This window comes from Elephas maximus, chromosome 12 (assembly GCF_024166365.1).
Source record: "Elephas maximus indicus isolate mEleMax1 chromosome 12, mEleMax1 primary haplotype, whole genome shotgun sequence".
Taxonomy (NCBI): domain Eukaryota; kingdom Metazoa; phylum Chordata; class Mammalia; order Proboscidea; family Elephantidae; genus Elephas; species Elephas maximus.
The window spans coordinates 57959458-57984284 of NC_064830.1; the positions used below are offsets into that span (position 1 = coordinate 57959458).

A 24827-nucleotide genomic window follows, 5' to 3' on the forward strand; every position below is an offset into this window, starting at 1 on the left:
ACCAGCTACTGCAGAATATACTTTTTTTTCAAACATGCATGATATACTCGTAGATACACCATCTTCTGGGCTGTTAAACAAATCTCAACAAATTTAAAAGGATTGAAATCATAAACACTCCTTTATCATTACTAAATGTCCTTCTTTATCATTGGTAATCGTCCTTGTCTTTACATTTATTTTACCTGACATTAAGTTGGCCATAGCCACTCCAGCCTCCTTATCCTTCCTGTTTGCATGGTATACCCTTTTCCATTCATTTACTTTTAGGTTTTCTGTATCTTTATATTTAAAGTGTCACTTTTACAGATAGCATGTAGTTAAGGTTTTTTTTCTTAATCTGTCCTGATGTTGTTGTTGTTGTTGTTAGCTGCTACCAAGTCAGCTCCTGACTCATGACCCCATACACAACAGAACAAAATGCTGCCCGATCCTGCACCATCCCCATGGTCAGTTGTGAATCAAATCATTGTGGTCAATATGATTCTCACTGGCTGATTTTCATAAGTAGATCACCAGGCCTTTCTTCCTAGTCTGTCTTAGTCTGAAAGCTCTGCTGAAATATGTTCAGTGTTATAGCAGTACACAAGCCTCCACTGACAGACGGGTGGCGACTGTGCGCGAGGTGCACTGGTAACCCTGTCTTTTAGTACCTGTGTTTTGTGTTTAAACCAGGGACTGGCAAACTGCAGTCCATGATTTTTACATTTGTAAAGGGTTTTAAAAAATCAAAAGAAGAACAGTATTTCATGACACAGGAAAATTATATGAAATTCACATTTCAGTGTCCATAAATCAAGTTTCACTGGAACAGGGCTGTGCTCATTTGTCCTCTCCTGTGACTGCTTTCTGGCTGCAATGGCAGAATGGAGTGCTGCAACAATGTTGCACTGCCGTCCAGATGCTAATCAGTGAAGCAGTGGTAACAGTGTTTTGAGTGCAGCATGAATGGTCATATTGCTACATTTTATTCTTTCTTATCAAGGCAAACCCATCACTGGGGGTGGGGGGGGGAGGAAGAGGAAAGTGGACTTTTAAAAGTCATGTTTTTAAGGCACAGTATAGCGTGGATTATTTTACTAGACTAGATGACAAAGCACTGTGTTCATTATGCAGTGAGCCTACAGCTTTGCTGAAATACACTATACTTCCACATTTCCAAACCAGGCACTCATCACGGGAAATATGACCAACTCACAGGAAAGCAAAGGTCAGAAAAATCAGAAAATTTAAAATAGAGTATCTTGTGAAGTTGAATTTCTTCACAAAAATGAAAATGAGGCTGCAGACAAATTAAGCTTCCCAGAGGCTTGTTAGTCAAACAAGGAAAGCTATTTATGGATGGTGAGTTAACTAACTCATGTTTGATTGCAGCAAAGACTATGCAGGGAAAATGAACTTTAAGACTCTCAGCCTTTGGGCAAGAACAGTTGTTCTAAGGTTAAGTGCATTGGGATCAAAATCATAGTCAATTAAAAACAAGGCAAATTATTTGAGGCGGTTTCCTTGGCTCCTGGTGGGTAGACAGATGTTACTGATGCTGCCCAGTTGTGGTTGTTTATTTGAGGAGGTGGAGGTGACTATCTCCCTGAAACAACGAACTACAGGGAGCTTATTTTAAAGAAGTTGAGAAAACGTTAATTGGGCACAAACTGAAGTGAAATCTTCTAATACGTGTTTTAATCCATGGTAGCAAAGTTATGTATGGAGCAGGAAAAGGCTTAGCTGGACAAAGTTACAAGGCTTGTGCAAATGTAACCCGTTTAAAGCCTAAGGCTTTTTCTTATATCACTCACCCACAGGTACTTTGCAGAAAATATTTGAATCACTCATGGGTTACTGAACCAGTAAAGCCAAGAGCGACCTCCACGTTAACGATGGACTTAACCAGCAGCAGTTTCGTGAGCTTTTTTCAGAAATGGGAGCTCGGTACCGTGAGCAGAAGCAGCAGTGGCGTGTACTCCCTAGAGCAGACAAGTACCCAGGTGTTATGGGGTGAATTGTGTTCCCTGAAAAGATATGTTCAAATCTTAACCTGGCACTTGTGAATGTGACTGTTTAGAAGTAGGGTCTTTGCAGATGTTACCAGTTAGCCTTGCCATGAGGTCGTGCTGGAGTGGGGTGGGTCCTAATCTTATATGAGTGCTGTCCTCATAAAAGAGGAGACACAGGGACAGGGACACAGAGGAAACCAACGGTGTGGGCTCCCTGCCAGGCAGGCCATTCTACTTCACCGAGCCTCAGTTTCACACCCCAAGAAATGGGAGGACAAGATCTCAGGAAACAACACCTTGAGGGCTCCTGGCCCATGCCTGGGGCCCACGACTGTCCACCTGGCAGAGCTCCCACACACCCACCGAGAGAAGGCCCAGGGCAGCTCTCCACTCCTACTGCCCCATTCACGGGGTGGCCCAGGGCTGACCCAGTGCTGGCCTTTGCTCTGGGTAGGGGCCTACCCATGCATTCCTACAGCGTGAGTAGCCGCCCCTCCCAGCCGCCTGGGCAGGCCCATTTTTGAGAGCCCTGGAGAGTGTCGGCCACTAGACCAGCCCCACTCCCCAGTGGTGGAAACCGGAGGCAGAGAGGGAACAGGCTTGGTGGGTCAGCCTGGAAGGTAAGAGTCATCATAAGGCAGGGCCTGCCAGGACTCTGGGAGGGACCATCCAGGAGTAGGGGCTCTGGGGACACTTGGGGGTCTCCCCAAGGAGCAGCATCTCCTGGGTACTAAGACCAGCATTCAGGCCACAAGGGGTGACTATAACCTTATCTGTGTGCAGCAGGGGTCCGAGGTCACAGGCTTGGGAATGTGCCTGTGAGTGGGCATACCTGGTGGCGGTGAGGGCAGGGAAGTCTCCATCCTCACCTCCATTAACCCCCTGGCCATGCCTGTTCTGGGTGGGAGCAAGGATTAGTCGGTGGCTGGGGCCTGCCCAGGGAGGAGGCCTGGGCCAGCTCCAAACATTGCAACTTGTGGAAGGTGGGGTACCCCCTGGTGCCCTGCCCAGTGCTGATGTCCCCTCCTTAGGTCTCCATTGCATGGGGGGAGGGGCAAGACCTCCCCCTCCTCAGAGGGTGGTGCCCTGGGATCATCTCTGCCCCTAGCCCTGTGCCTGTTGCTGACATGCTATGTGACCCCAGGCAGGCTCCGCCATCTCTCCCCTGCCCATCCCTCACCTGACAGGCCTGAGGTTGGCAGGGAATGTGGTCTGACTTCTTTGCTTTCACTTGAGGGAAAACACTTGGAGAGCACGGTTGGGCTGGGGTGGGAGGTTCTGCAGATGGTGGGGCAGGTGGGCAAGGAAAGAACCTCGGCTGGTATGTCCTGGGCCATCTCCTTCTCCCACACCGCTCTGAGGAGCTCGTGACCCACTCAGACCCCAGACTCCACCTGGGGAATAAGGAGGGATTGCTGTCACCCTGGTGGCAGGGCAGGGGGGCAGAGGGACAGAGCCAGTACTCTCTGTGTGGTCAGGTCCCCTTCCCATAGCCTTAGACACAGCCCCAGTCTATTCTGCTTCCGAATACGCCCAGAAACTGAGCAGGGCCCATAGCATAGTAGCAGGCTCTCAGTGAGTGACTGAGGGGACTCCAGTCATAGAGGAGGGAACAGGGCCATGTCAGGGTCTGCTGCAGTCTGAGAAAGACAACAGGGGGTGCATAGTCCATGTCTGGCCATGCCCACCCTAGGGAACCCCACCCCCACCTCACTGCCCACTTTTTGGTTTGGAGGTCAGGTTTTCTCTGGCCTCCTCGGGGTCTTTGCAGCCCCAAGAGTCTCCTACCTCAGCAGGGGCCAGGGGACAGCAAGGTGACATCTGAATGCTGCGGTCACTCCCCAAGACCACCCCACCATGGGTACTGGGCTGGCCCAGGAGATTCTTTGCCCCTGTTTGAAGCATGAAAGCCCCTCCCATTTCTGAACCCTGGGGGGGGCAGGCACAGGCCTGAGCAAAGATTTAGGGGGAGGGAGCCCCCTCTACTCCACCCAGCCACAGGCAGTGCCCAGTCTGGCCTTCCTGGGAGGGGAGGGGCAGTGTAGAGAGTGGGTGGTCTCCTGCAGGCCCGACCCCCCACCCCAGAAGGGCAGTTCTTCTCCTGGGAGGGGCTCCTCACTCACCTGACCCGCAGGCCCAGAGCCCCACCCTCAGAGAGCACACACAGAAGCCCAAGGGTACCCCCCATGTCTACCCCTGAAAATGTGGTCCATGACCCAGGGTGGCTCCAAGGGGCTGGAGGTGGGACGGGGTGACCCTTTTCCACTCCCACTTCACCCCGAGGGCCTTCTTTCTTCCTGCTTCTGGGAGGGGCTCAAAAGGGAACACAGGAACATCCACCCCCTCTGGCAGGCAACCCTGCCCACCCTACCCTGTCCTAGGGCACTGTTCATTGCAGGACTCTGGTTCCCACAAAGCAGGACACCTGTGGCCAAGGGCATGGGGCGGGGGGTACAGGGCTGCAAGAGGTGGGGGGGGGCAGGGCTGCATGGGGTGGGGAGGGGGTACTGAGCAGACCAGCCCCTCACTTTGAAGCACACTGCATGCAGAAGGAGAAACTGAGGCAGGCCTGGGCAGGAGGCAGCCTTGTACTAACCTTGAGATGCCCACCCAACCCCCTAGGAAGGCAATGGTATTGCCTCCTGTCCTGGGCACTCACAGTGAGGCAGGTGTGACTCAGAGGATGACTGGGGCAGGAGGGGCTGGGCCAGCTGGGCAGCTGAACAGATGCTGTGGCAAGTGCCTCTGGAGGTTGGTCTGGGATTTTCTCTGGCTCCACAGGAAACTTGACTGAGCAGGGACCAGCCTCAGACACACAAACCCCCTCCCAGAGCTGTCCCAGACCACAGGGTAGATGATCGGGCATCTGGTCCTGCCCAGGGGGCTTCAGGGCCACTGTCCCCCACAGGCCATGACTTCACAGACTGGGGACCATGGGACCCTCACCCACTGCAGCCTTGTCCTTCTCAGCCTTGGTGAGTAAAGGGAGAGGCTGCTCAAGGTGTGGGAGAGCGAGAGGGGGTTCGGTGGTACAGGGTGGAGGGACTTTGGGGAAAGGCTGTGCCCCCCACCGTCCCAGCCCCCCTCCTCTCAGGCTGTGGGCAGGGATCCAAGTGCCCCCACACCATCGGCCAGGCTTTGGAGGTATTGCTTCACCCTTGCCCCCAGAGGTGGCTGTGTCTGGCACCCTTCCCCCACTGCCACACTCCGCTGCGCTGGAGGGTGAGCTGGAGCAGTGAGGGGCTGAGGCCAAAGCCGGGTGCCTGTGGGGGTACCTGACTGCCCTGAGCAGCTGAGTGCCAGGACATGGCCCCAGGGACCTGTCCTGGTGGCTCTCTGAACTGTCTGGTTAGGGTGTGGAGGTGGGACTTCCTAGTGGGGTGCAGGTCCCTGCCCCTGGGATGGGGTGGGATGAGTTTTTGTCTTTGCTTCTCACCCCGTGGGGTGTGCTGAGGGGCTGGGGATCAGACTGGGGCCAGGATTTGTCCCCTCACCCCCAGGGTCAAGGCCTGGGGCAGGCACGCCCCAGAAGCCGTGGGCCCTCCCTCCAACTTGCACCCTACCTGTGCAGTGTGGGCGTTACCTTCTGGGGTCCAGGCAGCAGAGACAGGACAGGTAAGTCCCCTTAGGGGGTGTGGGGGAAGGGTTTCATGGGCCTGGGAAGGGGTCCCAGCCCTGCATGGTGTGGGCTAGTCCAGTCTGTGTTCACACACACACAGGTATACATGCAGCCACACCCAGCTACATACTCAACAGTGCGAGTCAGTTTTCAAAGACACCCACTTGCAAACATGTAGCTGGACCTGAGGTACTACTGGCTAGGGAGTAGCTAGGTATGCTGCTGCCCATGCTGGACCAGCCCCTTCTCTGCAGTGTCTGCCAGGTGAGACCCCACCCTGCCCTGCTGTGTCCTCAGGCCATCACGGCTGCCTGGTTGCAGCACAACCCCAGGGACCTGTCCTGGTGGCACCGTAAGTTGTCTGCCATCCTCTTGAGGGCCTGGTCAGCCAGACTGCAGCGGGATACTGGGGACAGTGATCACCGTGCCTGCCCTGGGAGGAGAAGCCGGGGCCCACCTGGGTACAGGGGATGCAGTCAAAAGAGCAGCCTACCCCCATCCCATCTGTCCCCCTGCAGAGGAGGGCTGTCTCCCGGGGCTGGAGGTTGTCAGGGTGGACAAGATGCTGGTCTTCTACTCAGAGGGAGAGCTGCAGGCCTGTGTGGATAGTGCCCTGCTGGCTGAGCAGCTGGACCAGGTGGATGCCATCCTCTTCACCTATGAGCAGCTCACTGTTTTCAAGTGCAAGCTGGACAAGGTAGCTTAGGGTATGGGCTCCCACCGGTCTGCTGCACCCACATATCCCCAGTCACCTCAGGAGAGGCCATGGCTCTCACAGCTCCTTCCTCATGCAGACCTACCCCCAGGGCTACACCACTGATGTGGTCCAAATACTGGGCTCCCTGTTCCTGCTGGTTTCACCTGAGGATATTAGCAAGTGGGACGTGATGTCCACAAAGACACTGAAAGCTCTAGTCCGAGTCAGCAGGGGGCAAAAGGCAGACGCTCAGGTGACCATCTGCCCAGGGGTGTGCAGGTGGTGGTGGGGGTGCCCAGGGCATGTGGTTGTGCAGGTGGGGGATACAGGGTGTGAGGCTGGGAAGGCCAGGAGTGGGGTCGATGGTGAGGTTGTGCCGGCGGTGTGGGGGACAACACAGTGTGAGGCTGTGCAGGCCTGGGGGTGGGCAATAGGCGTCTTTGTACCCCAGGTGCCTCAGCAGCTCCTCCCACTGGTGGCTGCCCTGATAACCTGCTATGTGGCAGGAGGGGTCCAGGTTGATGAGGACACCCTGGCCACTGTGGCCACCCTCAACCCTGCCTACCTGTGCCTACTCAGTCCTGAGCAGCTGCAACTTTTGCAGCCAGACATCCTTTGGTGAGTCCTCGAGGGCCCAGGGCATGGCAAGTGTGCCAGGGCCAAGCTCACTGCCTGGCTCCATGCTCTCCAACAGGGTGGTCAAGCCCAGAGACTTGGAGGGATGTCCCCGGCCACAGATGGAGGTCCTTTACACCAAGGTCCACATCGCCTTCCAGAACACGACTGGGCCCAGATACCTGGAGAGGATCCAGCCCTACCTGGGTGAGCCTGGGGCCCTGGTGGATGTGGGGGCTGCAACTCTCTCCTCACCTCAGAGCTGCCCACTGGCGTGTGACTGGGCGGCCCCGCATCCTCGGCCCCCAAGTGTATGTGAACTGAAATGCTGTGGTGGGGCTCTGTGCCACTGAGGGGCATCCCTACCCGCTCCAGCCATCCCACCTCCCCAGAGGCCCAGAGCTCCTCTGGATGAGGGAATCTCTGTAGCAAGCGAGCAGGGGTGGGGGTGGGGCTCTGGAGGTGTCTGCAGGGCCTCACATAGCCTTGGAATCCCTCTCCCCATGTGGCGGGGGGGCCACCACAGAGTACCTGTGAGCCCTCAGCCAGCAGAACATCAGCATGGACATGGCCACATTCAAGGAATTGTGGACAGAGGCTCTGTTGGTATGGCCGGATGGGGATGGGCAAGGCAGCAGTGGGTGAGGGTCTGGCCCCAGACAGGCTCTGCAGGCCGGGGCTGTGGGGTTGAGGCTGGGCTTGGTGACACGGAAACAGGGCAGGTTTGGGCAGTCTTCTGGGTTGGAGGGAGGTGAGAGGGAGGGGGCAGGAGACCCTGACGGCCACCCTGGGGTGTCTCTGTCAGCCCCTGACAGTGGCTGAGGTGCAGGGGCTGCTGGGGCTGCATGTGGTGGCCCTAAAGGCGGAGGCGCAAAACAGCCCGGTGTGGGACTGGATTGTTCAGAAGCGGCAGGAAGACCTGGACACGCTGGGCCTGGGGCTTCAGGGCGGCATCCCCAGTGGCTACCTGGTCGTAGACCTGGGTGGCCAAGGTGGGCGTGGGTAGCTTGCTGGCTGGCAGGCAGGGTGGCCAGTTGGGTCTGTGTGGGCTCCTCTCTGCACAGAGACCTTCTTAGGGGCCCCTGCTTCTCTGGACCCGGATCTGTGCTTGCCGTGCTCCTGTCACTGCTTCTGGCTCTGACCTGAGCTGACACTGCCCTGGATGACTCTCCCCAGACCTGCTGGAGCCCCACTGGGCCACAAGCAGGCTGGTCGTGCCCATCCCACCCCAAGAGCCTCAATAAACGGGGCCACGTCCCCCCTGCAGATGCAACCTTGGTGTTGTGAGGCTGCAGACAGGGTCAGAGCATAACTTTGGGGCTCCCTGGGCGCTGGAGGGCCTGGCGGCTGTGACCCCACAAACATGCCCTCTCAGAGTTGCATGTGGCCTTCTTCGGCCCCCCACTCCCACTGGGAAAGGGGATCTGAGGGTGGGACTCATCAGGTTGGGGGGCAAATGGGGCCTTCCCAATACTGCCCACTGTCCTGAAGGCAGGGACTTCTAGGGTCTTGTTCTTGAGCCCCCAGCCAAGGTGTGCAGAGGGCTATGGGGGCTGGGCCCTGGCAGAGGTTCTTAGTGCCCCCCACCCCCCACTGCCAGCCCAGAGTAGAGGGACACAGGCAGGGAGAGAACTCAAGCTTTATTTATACTCATCAGCAAAGCTGGTGACATTGAAGTCCCCCACCCAGTTCTTCCTCCTGGAGGGGTGAGAAGGGTCCAGGCAGCCATGGTGCTTCAGTCCAGCTCTAGGTCTTAGAGGCCAGGGGTGAGTAGGGGCCAGGACAGCAGGCCCCCCAGATCTCCTGGCCCAGCTCTGTGGATGAGCCCTGTCCACCCTGCGTGCACTGCCCACGGGCCTGGCCACCCTGGGGCAGTGCCTTCCGCAGTATGGGCCCCCGGCGAGCAGGCCCAGGTGGGCTCGGGGTTGCCCAATGGAGCAGCCACAGAAGACTGGAGAGCAGTACCAGGGTGAGTGGCAGGGCCCCCAGGGGTGTCCGAGGGGCACCTGCAGTGGACATAGAGTGGTGCCTGTCAGTCCCACCTGAAGCTACCGGAGGCAGCCCTTCCCCAGGCTCTTGGCTCGCCCCTTCCTGAGGATGGACAGGGCAAGGGAGGACCCTACCAGCAGCTCCCAGCAGGACCTCAAAGCATCCCTGCACTTTCTGCTGTTCCAAGAGCTTGGGATGGGGTGGTTATGCCCCTGAATTACTCAGTGGGCAGTAAAAGTGGAACTCAAGTAAGTGAGGTGTCACCCAAGGAGGCAAATGTGGGATGGGGAGCCAGTGCACAGAGCGTAATGTGGGTGGGAGGCCAGTGACAAGGGCTGCTGTGGGCCCTGGGAGGTGGGCACCACCAGGGAGGATGCCAGAGGGCAGCGGGGCATGCGGGGCATACCTGAGGTGGGGGCCTCAGCACTGTCCCCAGGCAGGCCCGAGGGGTGGGCCAGGAGTGGTGGCCGGGGCTTGGTGTTTGGGGTCCCTCCAGTCATTAAGGCTGGGTCGATGGTGCTGGCAACATCGGTGTCCAGCCCCAGCTCACCCAGGGCTGAGTGGTTCAGGCTGCGGAGCCAGGAGCTGATGGTGGGGTGGCTGCGCACCTTCTGTAGGTCCCCCACGTTCTGGCCCAGCAGTGTCGTCACGTTGTCCACACTGAGGCTCTGCAGGGAGCATGTGGGGTGGTGGGGGCATGCAGGGTTGTGGGGGTCAGCTTCGGGAAGACGTACATGGCAGTGTTAACCTGGGGCATGATGGCGAATGGCGGGGAAGCGACAGCGGGGCCAGGCAGCAGAACGAATGCTGGGCCCACACTGTCTGCACGGCTGTGACTTGGAGGGGACTGGGGGACCTGTTCCCTGGAGCTTCAGGGAGTTTCCCGCCCCCTGAGCAGCCCTGGGCTCACCTGCAGCACCCGGGGATTGAGGTTGGTGAAGGTGTCTATGTCCATGGAGACGTTGGCTTGGGCCAGATGCCGCAGCTCCTCCACAGGGGCGCCACCTGGGGGCAGGGAGGCAGTCAGTCAGAGGAGAGGGTGAGAATTCAGGGGAGGGCGCTGCATGCAGGGAGCTCACCGAGGTAGGGGCGCATGAAGCGGTAGTAGGCTGCGGTGGTCCTGGTGCCACCAAAGGCCTCGCGGGCCTTTGCGTACAGCACGTCCTTCTGGCTCTGTGGGCAGGCGGAGATGTCTAGGGCTCCGGCCAGCCTGGGGAATGAGACTGATGAACAGGCCAGGAGCCTCCACCTTCTGGACACCTGGCCTGGCCCTTGCTCCCCAGGCCTCAGCTCCCCCTCGACCTCTGTGGTGGGCTGGATGGCATCCCCCCAAGTTCACACCCACCGGAACCTCAGCATGCGACCTTGTTTGGAAATAGGGTCTTTGCAGATGGGGTTAGTTAGCATGTAGTCATAGTGCAGCAGAGTGACCCTAGTGTGGTGGCTGCTGTCCTTGTAAGAGGACATGCAGAGACAGGGAGATGAGAGAAGCCACGAGACATGAGGCAGACTGGAGTGAAGTGGCCACAAGCCTGGACAAGGAAGGACCCTCCCTTACAGCCTTCAGTGGAAGCTCGGCCCTGACAACACCCTAAATTCTGCCTTCTGGCCTCCAGAGGGTGAAAGAATAAATTTCTCCTGTTTCAAGCCTCCCAGTTTGTGGTCCTTTGTTATGGCGCCTCCAGAAGACTAGTATACCCTCTGGACAGCTGGGGATCCACCCCCTGACCAAGCCTCAGTTTCCCCTTCAGGTCCTCCTTGGCCTAGGGTGGAAGCAACTCCAGCCTGGTCCTCTTAGTTGACTCCAGAGTCACATGATGTGCCGGGCAGGGCCTTCAGGTGGGGCTCGTGGACAGGGCAGGGGTCTCACCGGAACTCGGAGGGCTGGATGGTCTGGATCTGCCAGGGACTCATCCAGCAGAGACGGGGGCCCCCAATAGCCACGAGCAGTGGGCTGGTGAGCGTGCCATTGTGGTCCAGGAACTTCTGTAGGACAGCCTGCAGGTGGGGTGGGATCAGCAGGCTGGGCCCAGGGCTGGGGGTTTAGGGGGCCCCACCCCACTGATGCACCTCAGTCTGGTTGTCTAGGGCCACGTCCGCTGCCAGGAGGGCCAGGACCGTGTCTTGGGATGTGATGTTCCACTGGCTGATTTCAACATCCGAGTACAGGTAGACAAGTGAGGCAATGCGCTGTAGCTGGTCCTCGGGGATGCCACGCGGGTAGATCTGCAGGGGGATGGGCCAGAGACCGGTCGGGCTGCCCTTGCCCTGAGGCCCCATTCTGCCACACCCTGCAGAGCTGGCCCACCCACCTGACCCAGCTCAGCCCTGACCACCCACCGTCACCCGCCCACCTGACCAGTTCAGCCTTGACCACCTGCCATCCCACCCACCTGACCCAGTTCAGCCTTGACCACCCACTATCTGGCCCACCTGATCCAGCTTGGCCCTGACCACTCACTGGCCCCACCCACCTGGCTGAGCTTGGCCTTGACCACGCGCTGACACTCAGCAGGCAGTGGGTGCTGCAGCAGGGGGTCCAGGTTGGCCTGGAGCACGTGGCTGCCCAGGCAGGGCTCAAGCTGTTGGCAGTCATAGTGCACCAGGAAGAGGTCGTCCCGCAAGGTGGCTGCCGTGATGTTACCACGGATGCAGGCTCTACCTGCGGTGGTGAGGCCGGAACTTCCGCCTTGACCCCTAACCAAGAATCTGGGCCAAACCATGGCTCTGGCCTCAACTGTTAATCCCACTGCTTAGCCCCACTGCGCTTGGACCTCCACCCCAGAGCCTGCACTGGTCTCATCCCCTGGGCCCAGGTTTTGGATGTCCAGGAGCAGATGTCTCGAGCTCCCCCCCACCAAAAGAAGCCCCAAGCAGAGGAGGTGTAGCATCACTGGCCTCAGTGGCCACTGACCTGTGCCCCACCTGGACCTTAGGGACACTGCCTTGGCCTTGGCCTTGAGAAAGCTGGTGACGAAGCGCCTGGCATCACGAGGGCCAAGCCTCCCCTCCCGGTATGCAGACACTGCTGTGCAGAAGAAGTCCAGGCCTACGGCCTGGAGGGGATGGGCGTGGTGGCTCTGCCTCCTGGGCCACCAACCCCCTTTCCCCACAGTCAGAAGCCTTGTGACCCCAGGGAGCATCTGGTATACCTCTCAGGCCCTGGGGTGGCTGCCTGATGAACCCCAGGCCTAGGACAGGCTGGGTGAAGACTGTCTAGGATACTGCATCATACCTTGGGCACCTGCGTCCACAGCCAGGGGCTGATGTGGGTGGCCAGGGGTCCCAGAGCCTGCAGCCCCTCCAGAGTCCAGGAACCCGGGGACCTGGTACATGGGAGGAGAGGCTGTGGGGGCCCAGGGTGGCATCCCAGTCCCACAGCTGCCTGCCCTTTTTGAGCTCAGCTCCCCCCTCACCCCAGCTGAAGCCCACGGGAGTGGTCAGTTCGCAGGCCGCCCCTGGTCGGGATACCTGGAATGAGGGGCCCAGGGGTTGTGGGTCCAAGAAGCTGTGGCTCCACCCCCAAACCCTGTGCCCCATAAACTGCAGGGTCAGAGGGAGGCTTAGGGCTAAGGTTGAAGTCAGAGGTTAGCAGAGCTCTGGACATCAGTTACCTCCTCAGCCCAAACCCAGGCTGCACCCTGTCCCATCCCTGAGGCAGGGAGCCCTGGGTGAGTGTGGACCTGGGGTGCCTGAGTAGATAGGTGCCCCCCACAGCCCCCGCCCACCCGAGTACAGTCCTCCCACTGGCCAGCAGCATGTTGAGGACATCCTGCTGGGCGGTGGTCAGCCGGGGGCAGCGTTGCCGGTTCTGCAGGATGTGGGGGTCAGCAGCCGCAATGCTGGCCACATCCATGTCGCACACCATGCTCCCGAGCAGCAGCAGGTCTGAGGCGCTGAGCCAAGGGCGGGGCCCTCCCTGCAAGCAGCAGGTCAGTGCCGAGCCAGAGGCCTGGGGCCCCACCCCACCCTCACTGCCTGGCCACCTACAAGGCAGTCCAAGGCCTTGCACCGCAGGGCCACCCTCTGGTCAGGCAGGTTGGCCAGCAGTTCTGTGTCCCCCTGGCTGGCATGGTGTGTGAAGGCCTGGCAGTTGTCCCCCCTCACCTGGGTCAGGCTGCGGATGGCAGGGGCTCTGTCAGGGAGGGTGGGGCTGGCCTCCCTCCAGAGTGGATGCCTAGGAGAGAGGTTGTCCAGGGAGAGGCTGCCCCCCCGCTGGGGCTCAGAGGGGACTCCCAGGAGAGGCCATGCCCCTGGCCCAGGCTCAGAGGGGATGCGGGCAGGCAGAGCACTCACTCATAGAAGAGCAGCAGGTCCGGTGGGTGCTGCTCAAAGTCGTCCTGGAGGCCATGCTGCCCGACAAGATTGGCCAGGCAGCTGAGCTGGGCAGGGTGTGGGGGTCACTCCTCCTCCTGCCCACCCTGGTTGAGTCCCCAGCTGCCTCCCTGCAAGGCCTCTTCCATGTCCCCTCCTCCTGCTCACTGCACATCACAGCAGGCCTCTCTTCCACCCCCTTCCCCTCTGGCTGGGAAGACGCAGCAGCCTTCCCACTTGCAAATGGATTTTAGGGGTGACCCTAGGCCTGGCAGGTGTAGGGCCTGTGAGGCCCCCTGGCCCTCATGCAGACCCCCAGGGGCATCCCAGAAGTCACGGGTGGGACCCTGCACCCTCAGTACCTAGCCCAGACGCCACCCAGCCTCCCCTACCCCACAGCGGGGTCATCCCTGGCACTCCTGCAGGACGCCCCCTCTCATGCCCATGCCCTGCCTGGACTTCTGTGGCCTGCCCTGGAGCCATTTTAAAGGCTTTCAGCCAATCCCTCAAGGGCCCGAAGCCCCACCTCGCATCAACAGAGCCCAAGTAAGACAGGAAGGGGGCCTCAGGGGGCCTCAGGGCAAACCAGGCCAGTCCTCCCCAGTTCCACAAAACCCTGCCTGGATCTCATCCTGGGGAGATGCCCACCCAAGCTGGGTGCTCCTGAGACAGCCCTATCCTAACCCACACCCCACAAGATACCCCATAGGGAATCCCTGAGGGAATGAGACCTCTTGGAGGAGAGAAGGGAAGAAAAATAGGGATAACCCTGACTCCTAAACATTTGGAACACCTGTAAAGTATGAAAAGAAAGGTAAAAAAATTGACTATTGGTAAAAGGCAAAAACCAGATTAGGAAAGTATTGGCAGCAAATACGCAACTGTTGATCTTGCCTTATCAGCAGTTCCTCACGTTGAGGAGGAGAACTCAGAAGCTGCCCCTTATCAAGATCCCACCCATCCAGAGTCAGGACCAACACACTGTAGGACACAGAGTGATGAGAGAGCAAGATGGAACAAACAGCCCTATAAAGCCTGACAGACATGCACAGACCAGCATTGCAATGAGGGACAGAGTTTCAAACACTATTAAAACATCCAGCTATAGGAAAACAGTGTGGTGGCTCCTCAAAAATCTAAACAGAAATACCACATGGCCTAGCAATTCTACTCTCAAAAGACTTGAAAGCAGGAACTCACACAGATGTGAACACCAATGTTCACTGCAGCCTGTTCACAACAGCCAAAGGGTGGAAGCAACCCAAGGTGGCCATTAGCAGATGACAGATAAACACAATGTGACAGTGTTGTTGTTGTTAGGTGCCATCAACTTGGTTCCAGTTCATAGCAACCCTTTGTACAACAGAATGAAACACTGCCTGGTCCTGCACCATCTTCACAATTGCTGCTGTTTAAGCCCATTGGTGCAGCCACTGTGTCAATCCATCTCGTTGAGGGTCTTCCTATTTTTCACCGGTCCTCTAATTTACCAAGCATGATGTCCTTCTCCAGAAACTGGCTCCTCCTGATAACATGTCCAAAATGTGTGAGACAAAGTCTTGCCATCCTGGCTGTACTTTTTTTTTTTTTTTTGCTTTTATTGTGTTTTAAGTGAAAGCTTATAAATCAAGTCAGTCTCTCATATAAAAACTTATGTAACCTTGCTATGTGCTCCTAGCTGCTCTCCCCCTAAAGAGACAGCACACTCCTGCTCTCCACCCTGTATTCCCTGTGTCCATTCAGCCAGCTCCTGTCCTCCTCTGCCTTCTCATCTTGCCTCCAGACAGGGGCTGCCCACATAGTCTCATGTGTCTACTTGAGCGAAGAATCTCTCTCCTCACCAGTATCATTTTCTGTGTTATAGTCCAGCCCAATCCCTATCTGAAGTGTTGACTTTGGGAATGGTTCCAGTCTTGGGCTAACAGAAGGTCTGGGGACCAGGACCTCTGGCGTCCTTCTAGTCTCAGTCAGACCATTAAATCTGGTCTTTTTACAAAAATTTGAGGTCTGCATCCCACTGTTCACCATCCGGGATTCTCTGTTGTGTTCCCTGTTGGGGCAGTCATCGGTTGTAGCTGGGCACGATCTAATTCTTCACATCTCAGGCTTATGTAGTCTCTGGTTTCTGTCCTTGGGTTCATATTTACCTTGTGTCTTTGGTGTTCTTCATTCTCCTCTGCTCCAGGTGGATTGAGACCAATTGAAGCATCTTAGATGGCCGCTTGCTAGCCTTTAAAACCCTAGACGCCACTCATCAAAGTGGGATGCAGAATGATTTCTTATGCCAGTTGACCTAGATATCACCCAAAACCATTGTCCCCAGACCCCTACCCCTGCTATGCTGGCCTTTGAAGCATTCAGTTTATTCAGGAAATTTCTTTGCTTTTGGTTTAATCCAGTTGTGCTGACCTATCCTGTATTGTGTGTTGTCTTTCCTTTCACCTAAAATAGTTCTTGTCTACTATCTAATTAGTGAATACCCCTCTCCCTCCCTCCCCACCCTCATAACGATCAAAGAATATTTTCTTCTGTGTTTAAACTACTTCTTCAGTTCTTATAATAGTGGTCTCACAATATTTGTCCTTTTGCAACTGACTAATTTCACTCACTGGCTGTCCTTCTTCCAAGACAGGTTTGTTCGTTCTCCCAGCAGTCCATGGTATATTCAATATTCTTCACCAACACCATAATTCAAAAAAATGACAGACTGACAGACAAGTGGTGGTGGCAGTGGAAAATTACTCAGCCATAAAAGCAATAAAGTACTGATACATGCTACAATGTAGATGAACCTTGAATACATTATGCTCAGTGAAACAAGCCAGACACAAAAAAACAATTACCGGGTGGTTCTACTTTCACAAAATGTCTAGAATAGGCAAATCCATAGAGACAGAAAGTAGATTAGGACTTACTGAGACTGGGGGTGGGAATGGGGGGTGACTGCTTGGGGTGATGAAAATGTTCTGGAACCAGATAGCGGTGATGGTTGAATGGCATCATGAATAGTTAATGCCACCGAATGTGCACCTTAAAACGGTCAAAGTGGTCATTTTTATGCTATGTGTATTTCACCACAATAAAAAAGAAAACCCAGTTCTATGCTGTTGTCTACCTGGCCAACTGACTGGAAGAGATCCACATTTGTGACCATTCCAAAGAAAGGTGATTCAACCAAATGTAGAAATTATCGACCAATATCATTAATATCACACCCAAGTAAAATTCTGCTGTAGATCATTCAAAAGCAGCTGTAGCAGTGCTCAATACGGAACTGCCAGAAATTCAAGCTCGATTCAGAAGAGGACGTGGAACCAGGGATATCATTGCTGATGTCAGATGGATCCTGGCTGAAAGCAGAGAGTACCAGAAGGATGTTTACCTGCGTTTTATTGGCTATGCAAAAGCATTTGACTGTGTGGATCAAAACAAGTTATAGAAAACATTGCAAAGAATGGGAATTCCAGAGCACTTAATTGTGCTCATGAGGAACCTGTACATGGATCAAGAGGGAGTCGTTCAGACAGAACAAGGGGATACTGTGTGGTTCAAAGTTAGGAAAGGTGTGCGTCAGGGTTGTATCCTTTCACTGCACCTGTTCAATCTGTATGCTGAGCAAATAATCCGAGAAGCTGGACTGTATGAAGTAGAATGTGGCATCAGAATTGGAGGAAGGAAGGGTCATTAACAACCTGTGTTATGCAGATGACACAACCCTGCATGCTGAAAGTGAAAAGGACTTGAAGCACTTACTGATGAAGATCAAAGACCACAGCCTTCAGGATGGATTACACCTCAACATAAAGAAAACAAAAATCCTCATAGCTGACCAATAAGTAACATCATGATAAATGGAGAAAAGACTGAAGTTGTCAAGGATTTCATTTTACTTGGATCCACAATCAACACCCAAGGAAGCTGCAGTCAAGAAACCAAAAGACGCATTGGATCGGGCAAATCTGCTGCAAAGGACCTCTTTAAAGTGTTGAAAAGCAAAGATGTCACCTTGAGGACTAAGGAGCACCTGGCCCAAGCCATGGTGTTTTCAATCTCCCCCCATGCATGTGAAAGCTGGACAGGGAACAAGGAAGACTGAAGAAGAATTGATGCCTTTGAATTATGGTGTTGGTGAAGAATATTGAATATATCACAAACTGCCAAAAGAACAAACAAATCTGTCTTGGAAGAAGTTCAGCTGGAATGCTCCTTAGAAGCAAGGATGGCAAGACTACATCTCACAAACTTTGGACATGCTGTCAGAACGGACCAGTCCCTGGAGGAGGACATTATGCTTGGTAAAGTAGAGGGTCAGTGAAAAAGAGGAGTGACACAGTGGCTGTAACAATGGGCTCAAGCATAACAATGATTGTGAGCATGGTGCAGGACCAGGCAGTGTTTCGTTCTGTTGTACATCGGGTCGCTATGAGTCAGAACCAACTTGACAGCACCTAATAACAATGCTGTCCACAACACACCTAAAAACACAGAGCCGCCCAAAGATTGATGATAGAAGGATGTACAAAGACACCCAAATGTTAAAAACAAGTCAGCCCATAAAGACACTTATATTCCTAAATGCATTATGAAAGCAAGATGCCTTCATAAAACCCACAAAGCAAGGAAGGGAGTAGACAGACAGTGAAGGCTCGCCTTCTCCCAGGATGGTGGTCCTCCTTCCTCAGAGTAACTCCTGGACACAAATGGCATGAAAACTTCCAAAACTTTCTCTGCCTTGCCAAGTTTTGTTTTGTTTTTTTTTTTAAGTGAAGATGCTCAACCCTGGCAAAGATGAGGTCAAATCAGCCCCCTCATGCTTTACTGGACAATCAGAAATTGGTAGAACCTTCTAGAAGGCAACTTAACAGCAGGTACTTGTGGTCCTAAAATGTTCATACAGAAGACGCCATTTCTCCATGAAAGATATTTAGTATTTAAATATCCAGAAAAGAAACATGCAGTCATTAGGGAGGAAAGTAGAATATATAGTTGCCTGCCTGTTATTATGTCCCTGGGTGGTGCAAACAGTTAAAAGTCTTGGCTACTAACCAAAAGGTTGAGGTTCAAGTCCACCCAGAGGTGTCTCAGAAGAAAGGCCTAGTGATCTACTTCCGAAAAACCAACCACCGGCAACACTGTGGAGCACTCCGACACACAGGAGATAGCCAGGAGTCAGGGTGGACTTGAAAGCAAGTTAGGTATTTTCTGGTTATGTAGTCCCTGGGTGACACAGTTAACATGCTTGGCTGTTAACCAAAAGGTTGCAGGTTCAAGTCCACCCAAAGGTGTCTTGGAAGAAAGGCCTGGAGATCTACTGAAAAATCAGCCATTGAAAACCCTGTGGCGCACAGTTCTACTCTTACACACATGGTCCCTGTGAGCTGAGGTCGACTCAACAGCAACTGGTTTGTTTTTTGTTTTTTAAAATCCCAGCTACAGTTAACAGATGCGCAGGAACGACACGGGCAGGGCCTGTCAGGCTGCTCAGGGGATCTTCCTTGGCAGCAGATAAATGGGTCTCACTTCTCCCCTGTGCTCCTTAGTGCCTCCCAAGCCCTCTGACATGAGCATGAATTTCACAATCGGGGAAAGTTTTGTAAACTACACACATTCCCAGCCATCCCTCCTGGGGTCTATCCTCAAGAAATCACGATAAACCTGAAAGCTCAAGGGTTAGGGTTCGGTTTAGTCCAGGGAAGGGCAGTCACAAGGGGACAACCTAGCAAGGAGGGGTGGTTTAGGGTCAGTGCTCGGAGCATTATTCAGAGCTGCAGCCCTGGAGAGAGGCAGTGGGCATGGATAGTCTGGTGGGGTGGGGGAGGCACCAACTCTATGAGATTAAATCCCAAGAAAGCCCTGCTTGGAGCCGAGAACAGAGGATCCACCCTAAATGCTAGGACTTTCTCTGCTGGAGTAGGTCCCCAAAGGAAAGTTTTCTGCGTTTTACCATTTTTCTGCATTAGACTAATTTCATATTGAGACAAAGTGATAGCTTTTTTTCCTTGAACTTGGGGATGGAGGATGCGTAGATTGGTTGCGAGTTCCAAGGGTCCAGCGAGCTTGCCTCAGGGGGAATAGTGCCTTAGACGTAGGAGGGAAAGGCCAATGTGCGGGGGTGACAAACTCTCATTCCCAACAACAGGAGGTTTGGGCGACTGCGGGTGAATTGGCCAAAAAATCCTAGAAACGTCTGAAGTGGGTGGAGCAGGAAAAGATGCCCAAAGGGACAGAAACTGTCCTGGAGGGGCCGAACTTCCCACTGTGTTTGAGTGGACCTGAGGGACGTATCCTGAGTCATTCTGAGCTTGGCAGATTGGCTCTTTTTCCAAAACATTCCCTGAGCTCGGTGACCTGAACTCCCATGTTCCCAACCCGGCCTGGAGGTCCTGCAGCCCAGCTTCTGCCAGGGAGACCCTCTCATCTGTGCAGACCACCCCCCGCTCCCCCTCCCTGCACAGCCTCCCCACCTGGAGCCACCCTGTGCCCTGCTAGCCCAGGGCCCTGGTAGGCGCTTACCTGCCAGGCTTCAAGGAGCACCTGCTGGGATGTCATCCTCCTGACCAGAGCTGACAGCTGGTCCCGGTTGAGCTGGCCGGCTGGCTGGCACCAGAAGCTGTGCAGCAGGGAGTCATTGGCCCTGGGCAGAGAGGAGGTAGGTGTGAGGGGCACAGATACAGCCTGCAGGATCAAGGGCACTCGGAGCTGCCTCCCAGCACCAGGCGGGTCGGGGGGAGTGCTGAAGTGCTGGAAATGGTGCAGAGAAGTGTCTCAAAATGCAGGGTGGGTTCCTGCTTCATTGGCTCCTTTATTTACTTATTCATTCGTGTGTGTTCATTCATTCATTCCCTCCTTTTCTCCTTGAGTACCTGCCAGGGCCAGGATTCAAGCTATCATTGGGGCTCAGATGTGACCCCTGCTTTGCTGACTCACTCATTCACTCATTTATTCCCTCCCCTTTGAGGCCCAGTCTCTGATGGCTCTGTGCTCAGATGGGGCTCGGAGGACTCTGGCCACCTGCTGAGGGATTTGGGTAAGTGACTATCTTCAGCTGCCCCTTGGCTGCAGTGTGAGTCTAGAAAATCCCATGCACGGCAGGCGCTGCTCTAGTGTGAGTTTAGCCTGTGTCTGACTGGTCCAACTCAGGACTCTTGGCCCCACCTGACTGATGAATCTGCTGGTCAGTGGCCATGTATCCCCTGGGAAGGTGGGGGACACCATGCACGAGCCACCTGACAGTGCAGGGATGGCCGAGGGCACATGTGGCACCAGCTGGGCGGTGAGCCTCGGGTGGAAGGAAGAGCTATTGGAGCCGAGGAGTAACTGAGGAGTTCCCATGGAACCTCAGTGGGGGTTGGGTGGCTCAGGGAGTTCCCACAGAGCCTGAGGGTCAGTGAGGGAGGGGTGGTCTGGTCATCTCATGTTGCAGTTGGGATGAGTGACTGCAGGCAAGGCATTTCCCCCTCCCCCCATTGGAACATGGGAACCAGCACCCCCGACCAGTGGGCCCTCATCCCCCTCCAGCCCTGCAGGGTTTGTGGGCTGGACCCTGCTGGAGGACTCCCCAGCCTGGCACTTACCTGGCCCACTGGCTGGCCCTGTCTGTGTACAGCTGGCTCTGGAAGAAGCTCTTGGTTTGGGGGCTTGAGCAGTGGGCTGTGAGTGACACCAGGAGGATGAGGCCCAGGCTGGCCAGGATGCCTGGAACAGAGCCTGCGATGAACATGCTGGGGAGCCCTGGACCCCACCATGGGTGCTCATGGAGGCTGGAGGGCTGGGCCAGGCCTGTGTCTGAGGGGTGCCTGGTGGTGTGTGCATCTGTGTAAACTTTTCTCCTCCAGCCAGGTCTCCTGAGGCTCTGGGCCTCCCAGAAGGATTTGGGGGGCCTGCTCCATGTTCCTGCCTTGGAAATCCAGCCCAGAGGTGGGGTGCTAGCCCCCATATTTTGCCAGCCCCAAGAGGCCATTTAGTGAGATCATTTCTCCAGTGGAAGAAGAGCCCTGAATGGGTGGGTTGTGGAGTCCCACACAGTCCTGCCTGCCACCTCCTGGGCCACTGGGTCTGGGGCAGGATAGTGGGTGGTGCTGTGTTCCGTGGGGAGCCTCCCTTCCCTACCTCCCTGGGGAGACCAGCCACGGGGGCCCTCCACGCAGGGGGACGTCTCACCCGCCCAGGGACCCATGGCTGCTCGGTGGCTGGTGATGGTCATCCTGGCTGAGGCCATCCCAGGGCAGGAAGGCTCCGGGGTCACAGGCAGCGGGTCCCAGACAAGCTGCAGGGGAGCACACTGCGGTGAACCCGCCCCTTACCCCCTTTGTCCAGCCAGAGTGAGGGAGGCCTTCCGGGTCACAGGGCTCCAGCCAGCTCCCTCCATGTTTAGGAGGAAAAACCCCACAAAAAATATGTCGCTTTGGAACAAAAAGGAGTGGCGGGGGGCCGGGCCAACATGAGGTCTTTCTTATCACAGGTGGGGGCTCAGGGGACCCAAGCGGCAGCTGCAGCATCTCCAATTAAGGAGACAGAGAAGAGGGAGGGGCGGCGGTCCCTGTAACTCTGAGTAGGCACCTGAGAGAAAGGCAGTGGGTCTCTTCAACCTGCCCTGGGCAGCCTCTCTCCCCCTACCCCATCAGGTGTGGCCAGGCAGGCTCTGCCCCTCTCTGCCTCCACTCAAACACCCAGCTTTGGATGGCAACTGGCCCCAAGTGACCACTCTGCCCCAGTCCCCTGCGCAGCCCTGGCCACATTGAAACCAAAGTCGTGAGGTCTGGGGACTAGGGTCCAGGGAGGCTAGAGGACATTAGGGAGCCTGGCCAGGACAGCTCTGGGTCTCCAGACCCTACAAATGGCCCAGGAGGAAGAGAGTGGAGCTATTCCCCCCACCACAAGGGACAAAAGTGAGGCCCAGAGAGGCCCCACTCCCTGCCCAGGGCTGCACTTTGGTCCAGACCCACAGCCCCACCCTCTCACCTGAGGCTTGAGGTCTGCAGGTGGAGGAACATTAGAGATCCCAGCCCACCAAGCCGTCGTCAGCCTGTACCGCTGAGCCCCGGGGCACAGGAGCTACACAGGGTGGGGGCATGGGGGACTCTGTGCTTCTCCATGCCTCGCCTGCAGGCAGCATGCCACTGCCCTGCGCCCTGCCACCCCCTCCCACAGAGCCTCTGCTGGGTGGAGCCTTGAAGCTGTGGTGCCACCCCCAGGGGCCCAGGCACGGCGGGCACCTGCTCCTGGTCACAGGGGAGGCAGTAGCTCAGCTGAGCTCATGGCTGGCAGCAGCCCAGCCGTACCCACACTCTGGGTTCTATGAGAGCGCACATCTCCGTGCATGCAGGCCCAATGTGTGATTCTCGGCCTGCACTCCTCTGTGCCGTGTGCCACGGTATGTCCCTGTCAGGCACATCAGGCACATGTGGGCTGGATGTAGTACCTGTGTGTGGGCGGGTGTGGCTGGCTTCCACCCTGTGACGCTGAAGCCCTGAGACGCGTTGCTGCATGTCACTAAGCACACGTGCCATCAGAAGCATGCCCAGGATCCTTGCTGGGGAACTTCTCCTCCCCCTTCCTCCAGGAAACCTCACTCAATTCCCACGCCTACCCAAGACCCTGCCAACAACAGCTGGGGCATGGGGCAGTTGGGGTGGGGGCAGGGCACCTTACCTGGTAGGCAGAAAGGGCTGGCCCTGGTGGCTGGGTGGTCAGAGGGGTTGTGTGGGTCCTGGGAGGCAGGCAGGAGGTCCTGGGAGATGGGAGTGGGGGGTTGGCTCTTCTTCTTCAGGGGGAGGATCCAGGGAGGACGGGAGTGGAGTGGCAGCCTTCTTCCAGACAGGGTCCATCTCTCAGGCCAGCTACTCAGCCAGCCAGCCACCCATTCTGTCTTCCCACCCTCTGTCTGCCCATCTGTCCTGTGCCTTACTCTGTGCACTCAGGCCCCTGACCGGTGCCAGGCCAGCATGCAGGGCTCCATGGCCTTCTGGCTGGCCACATCTACTCTTTGCCCTCCCTGTGGCCCACTGAGCCCAGGTGTCCCTACCCTGCAGAGTGGTAGTCAGGCTCTTCCCTGAGGCTCCCAGCCCTGTTCCTGACCTCCTGGCGCTGCGAGAGTCTCTTGACACCTGGGGGCCCAGGAGCTGGAGGGCAGAGCCAACGATACTGAGAAGGTACCTCTGTGCTCCTGACCTTACCCCCTCCCCCCGTTGGGCCAGCCCTGCTCCAAAGGTGGAGGCTGGGTCTGGGGAGCAGTGGGCTTCCCCGGCCACCTGCCCTAGCTGCAGCTTCCTGGGGAGCTGGGAGTGGCTGGGGTAACACAGTGACACCCACCACCCACTCTTGCTGCCAGCTCTAGAAGGAAGTGGGGGACCCCATGAGCCCCCCCACCCCAGCTGAGGAAGAAGTCGACTGACAACTGCAAGGAGCAGCCTGCCTGCCCCAGAGGCTCTCTGTCCTGGTGTGGAGAACAGCCCTGTGCATATGGTGTCTGTAGCTGCCCCCTCCTGACCCACAGGATATAGCTGGCTCTGGGGGTCAACAAGGATACCCAGCCACCTTGGGGATGTTCTGGCATAGCCCTGCCTGAGGACCTGGAAGTGAGGGACTCTGGGGTCACCTGGGTGGTCCTAGCTCAGCCACAGCCCCCACGGACCCAGTCACTCTGGTAGGTGCCAGTTGTTGGGGAGCAAGTGAGCTTGACAGGTGAGAGTCAGGTGACAACCCTTGAGTACGGGGCTGCGTGGGTCGGTGTCCAACAGTGATCTCGTGTGGCAGGAACAAGAATGATGGCAGCTGAGCAAGGGCTGCTTGAGGAAGAGTGGGGTGCTAGGAGAGGCAGGCACTCCTGTGGAGGCGGGCCATGGGACCAACCCCTGGAGAAATCCTCCCATTTCCTCCAGATGGTTCCTGAGTACCACGTGGCTAGGCCTGTGCCGGGTGAGGGGTTCAGTGCTGAATCATCCATATGGTCCCAGACTTGGGAGCTGCCACTTCAGAGGCAGGAGACACGATATCCCAAGGGGTGAGCAGGCTCTGATGAGGACAAAGGGGGATGAGTTTGTGGTGTGGAGCCTATGGTAGGCAGGGCTCAGCAAGTATGAGAACTAGTGAGAGAGGTGTGTGAGGGCAGGACTGGGGATGAGTGGTCCCATTGGCTAGACAGCAAGAGGGCAGGGCCAGGAGATGAGTGGTCTCATTGGCTAGACAACAACTGAAAAAGGCAGGGCCAGGGGATGAGTGGTCCCATTGGCTAGACAGCAACTGAGAATGGGGTGCCCCACGGGCTCGTGTGGCCTCCTTTGACCCATTCAAGTCCCCCTTAACAGAGAAGGAAACAGACACGGGGGCAGCAGTAACTTGCCCTAGACCATGCAGCCCTCAGGCAGTTAGGCCGGACCTCCAACCCGGCCACCCTGTCTCTGGGGTTCTGACTTGGGTCTCTGCCCTGCCTTAGCCCTGCTGCCACCCCACTGTGGTCACAGGTGGGGCTGGCCCAAGACTAGATGCCAGGCCCAGAACTGCAGCCCTGTGCAACCTCCACCACCCCCACCACCCAGTGCTCTGAGAGTTTGGGGGTGAGCACTGAGGTGGAGGTGACTCTAAGAGGCCCTGGGAAACT

The 24827-nt window shown here is 56.3% G+C and overlaps 2 protein-coding genes across 2 annotated transcripts; one reads left to right on the plus strand and one right to left on the minus strand.

Moving 5' to 3' along the window:
- Positions 1-2563: 2563 nt before the first annotated feature.
- On the plus strand, positions 2564-8627 carry MSLN (mesothelin). Its single transcript, XM_049904996.1, is given in 11 exon segments — positions 2564-2614; positions 4776-4969; positions 5495-5609; positions 5868-5965; positions 6132-6310; positions 6408-6563; positions 6762-6928; positions 7005-7263; positions 7355-7531; positions 7731-7917; positions 7992-8627. Coding segments are annotated over 10 exon segments (1539 nt in total). The 5' UTR covers positions 2564-2614; positions 4776-4848; the 3' UTR covers positions 8072-8627.
- A 44-nt stretch (positions 8628-8671) lies between these two features.
- On the minus strand, positions 8672-24200 carry LOC126087080 (mesothelin-like protein). The gene is made up of 17 exons (XM_049904092.1): positions 22880-24200; positions 22190-22282; positions 21389-21494; positions 20803-20923; positions 19742-19862; positions 13211-13296; positions 12905-13031; positions 12643-12833; positions 12150-12240; positions 11829-11970; positions 11389-11576; positions 10985-11140; positions 10785-10912; positions 9994-10124; positions 9825-9919; positions 9321-9582; positions 8672-8931 (listed from the first exon to the last, which is right to left on the minus strand). The coding sequence occupies exons 3-17, from the start codon at positions 21444-21446 to the stop codon at positions 8672-8674; spliced, it is 2157 nt and encodes a 718-aa protein (XP_049760049.1). The 5' UTR covers positions 21447-21494; positions 22190-22282; positions 22880-24200.
- Positions 24201-24827: the final 627 nt, after the last annotated feature.

Bases quoted from the DNA above. Each gene is read 5' to 3' on its own strand.
- LOC126087080 (XM_049904092.1), bottom strand. From the start codon at position 21,446: ATGGCCTCAGCCAGGATGACCATCACCAGCCACCGAGCAGCCATGGGT. The intron at 11,577-11,828 runs GTCAGTGGCCAC...TCACCACCGCAG, and splicing joins AAGGTCCAGGTGGGGCACAG to GTAGAGCCTGCATCCGTGGT. The intron at 9,920-9,993 runs GTGAGCTCCCTG...CCCTGCCCCCAG, and splicing joins CTTCATGCGCCCCTACCTCG to GTGGCGCCCCTGTGGAGGAG.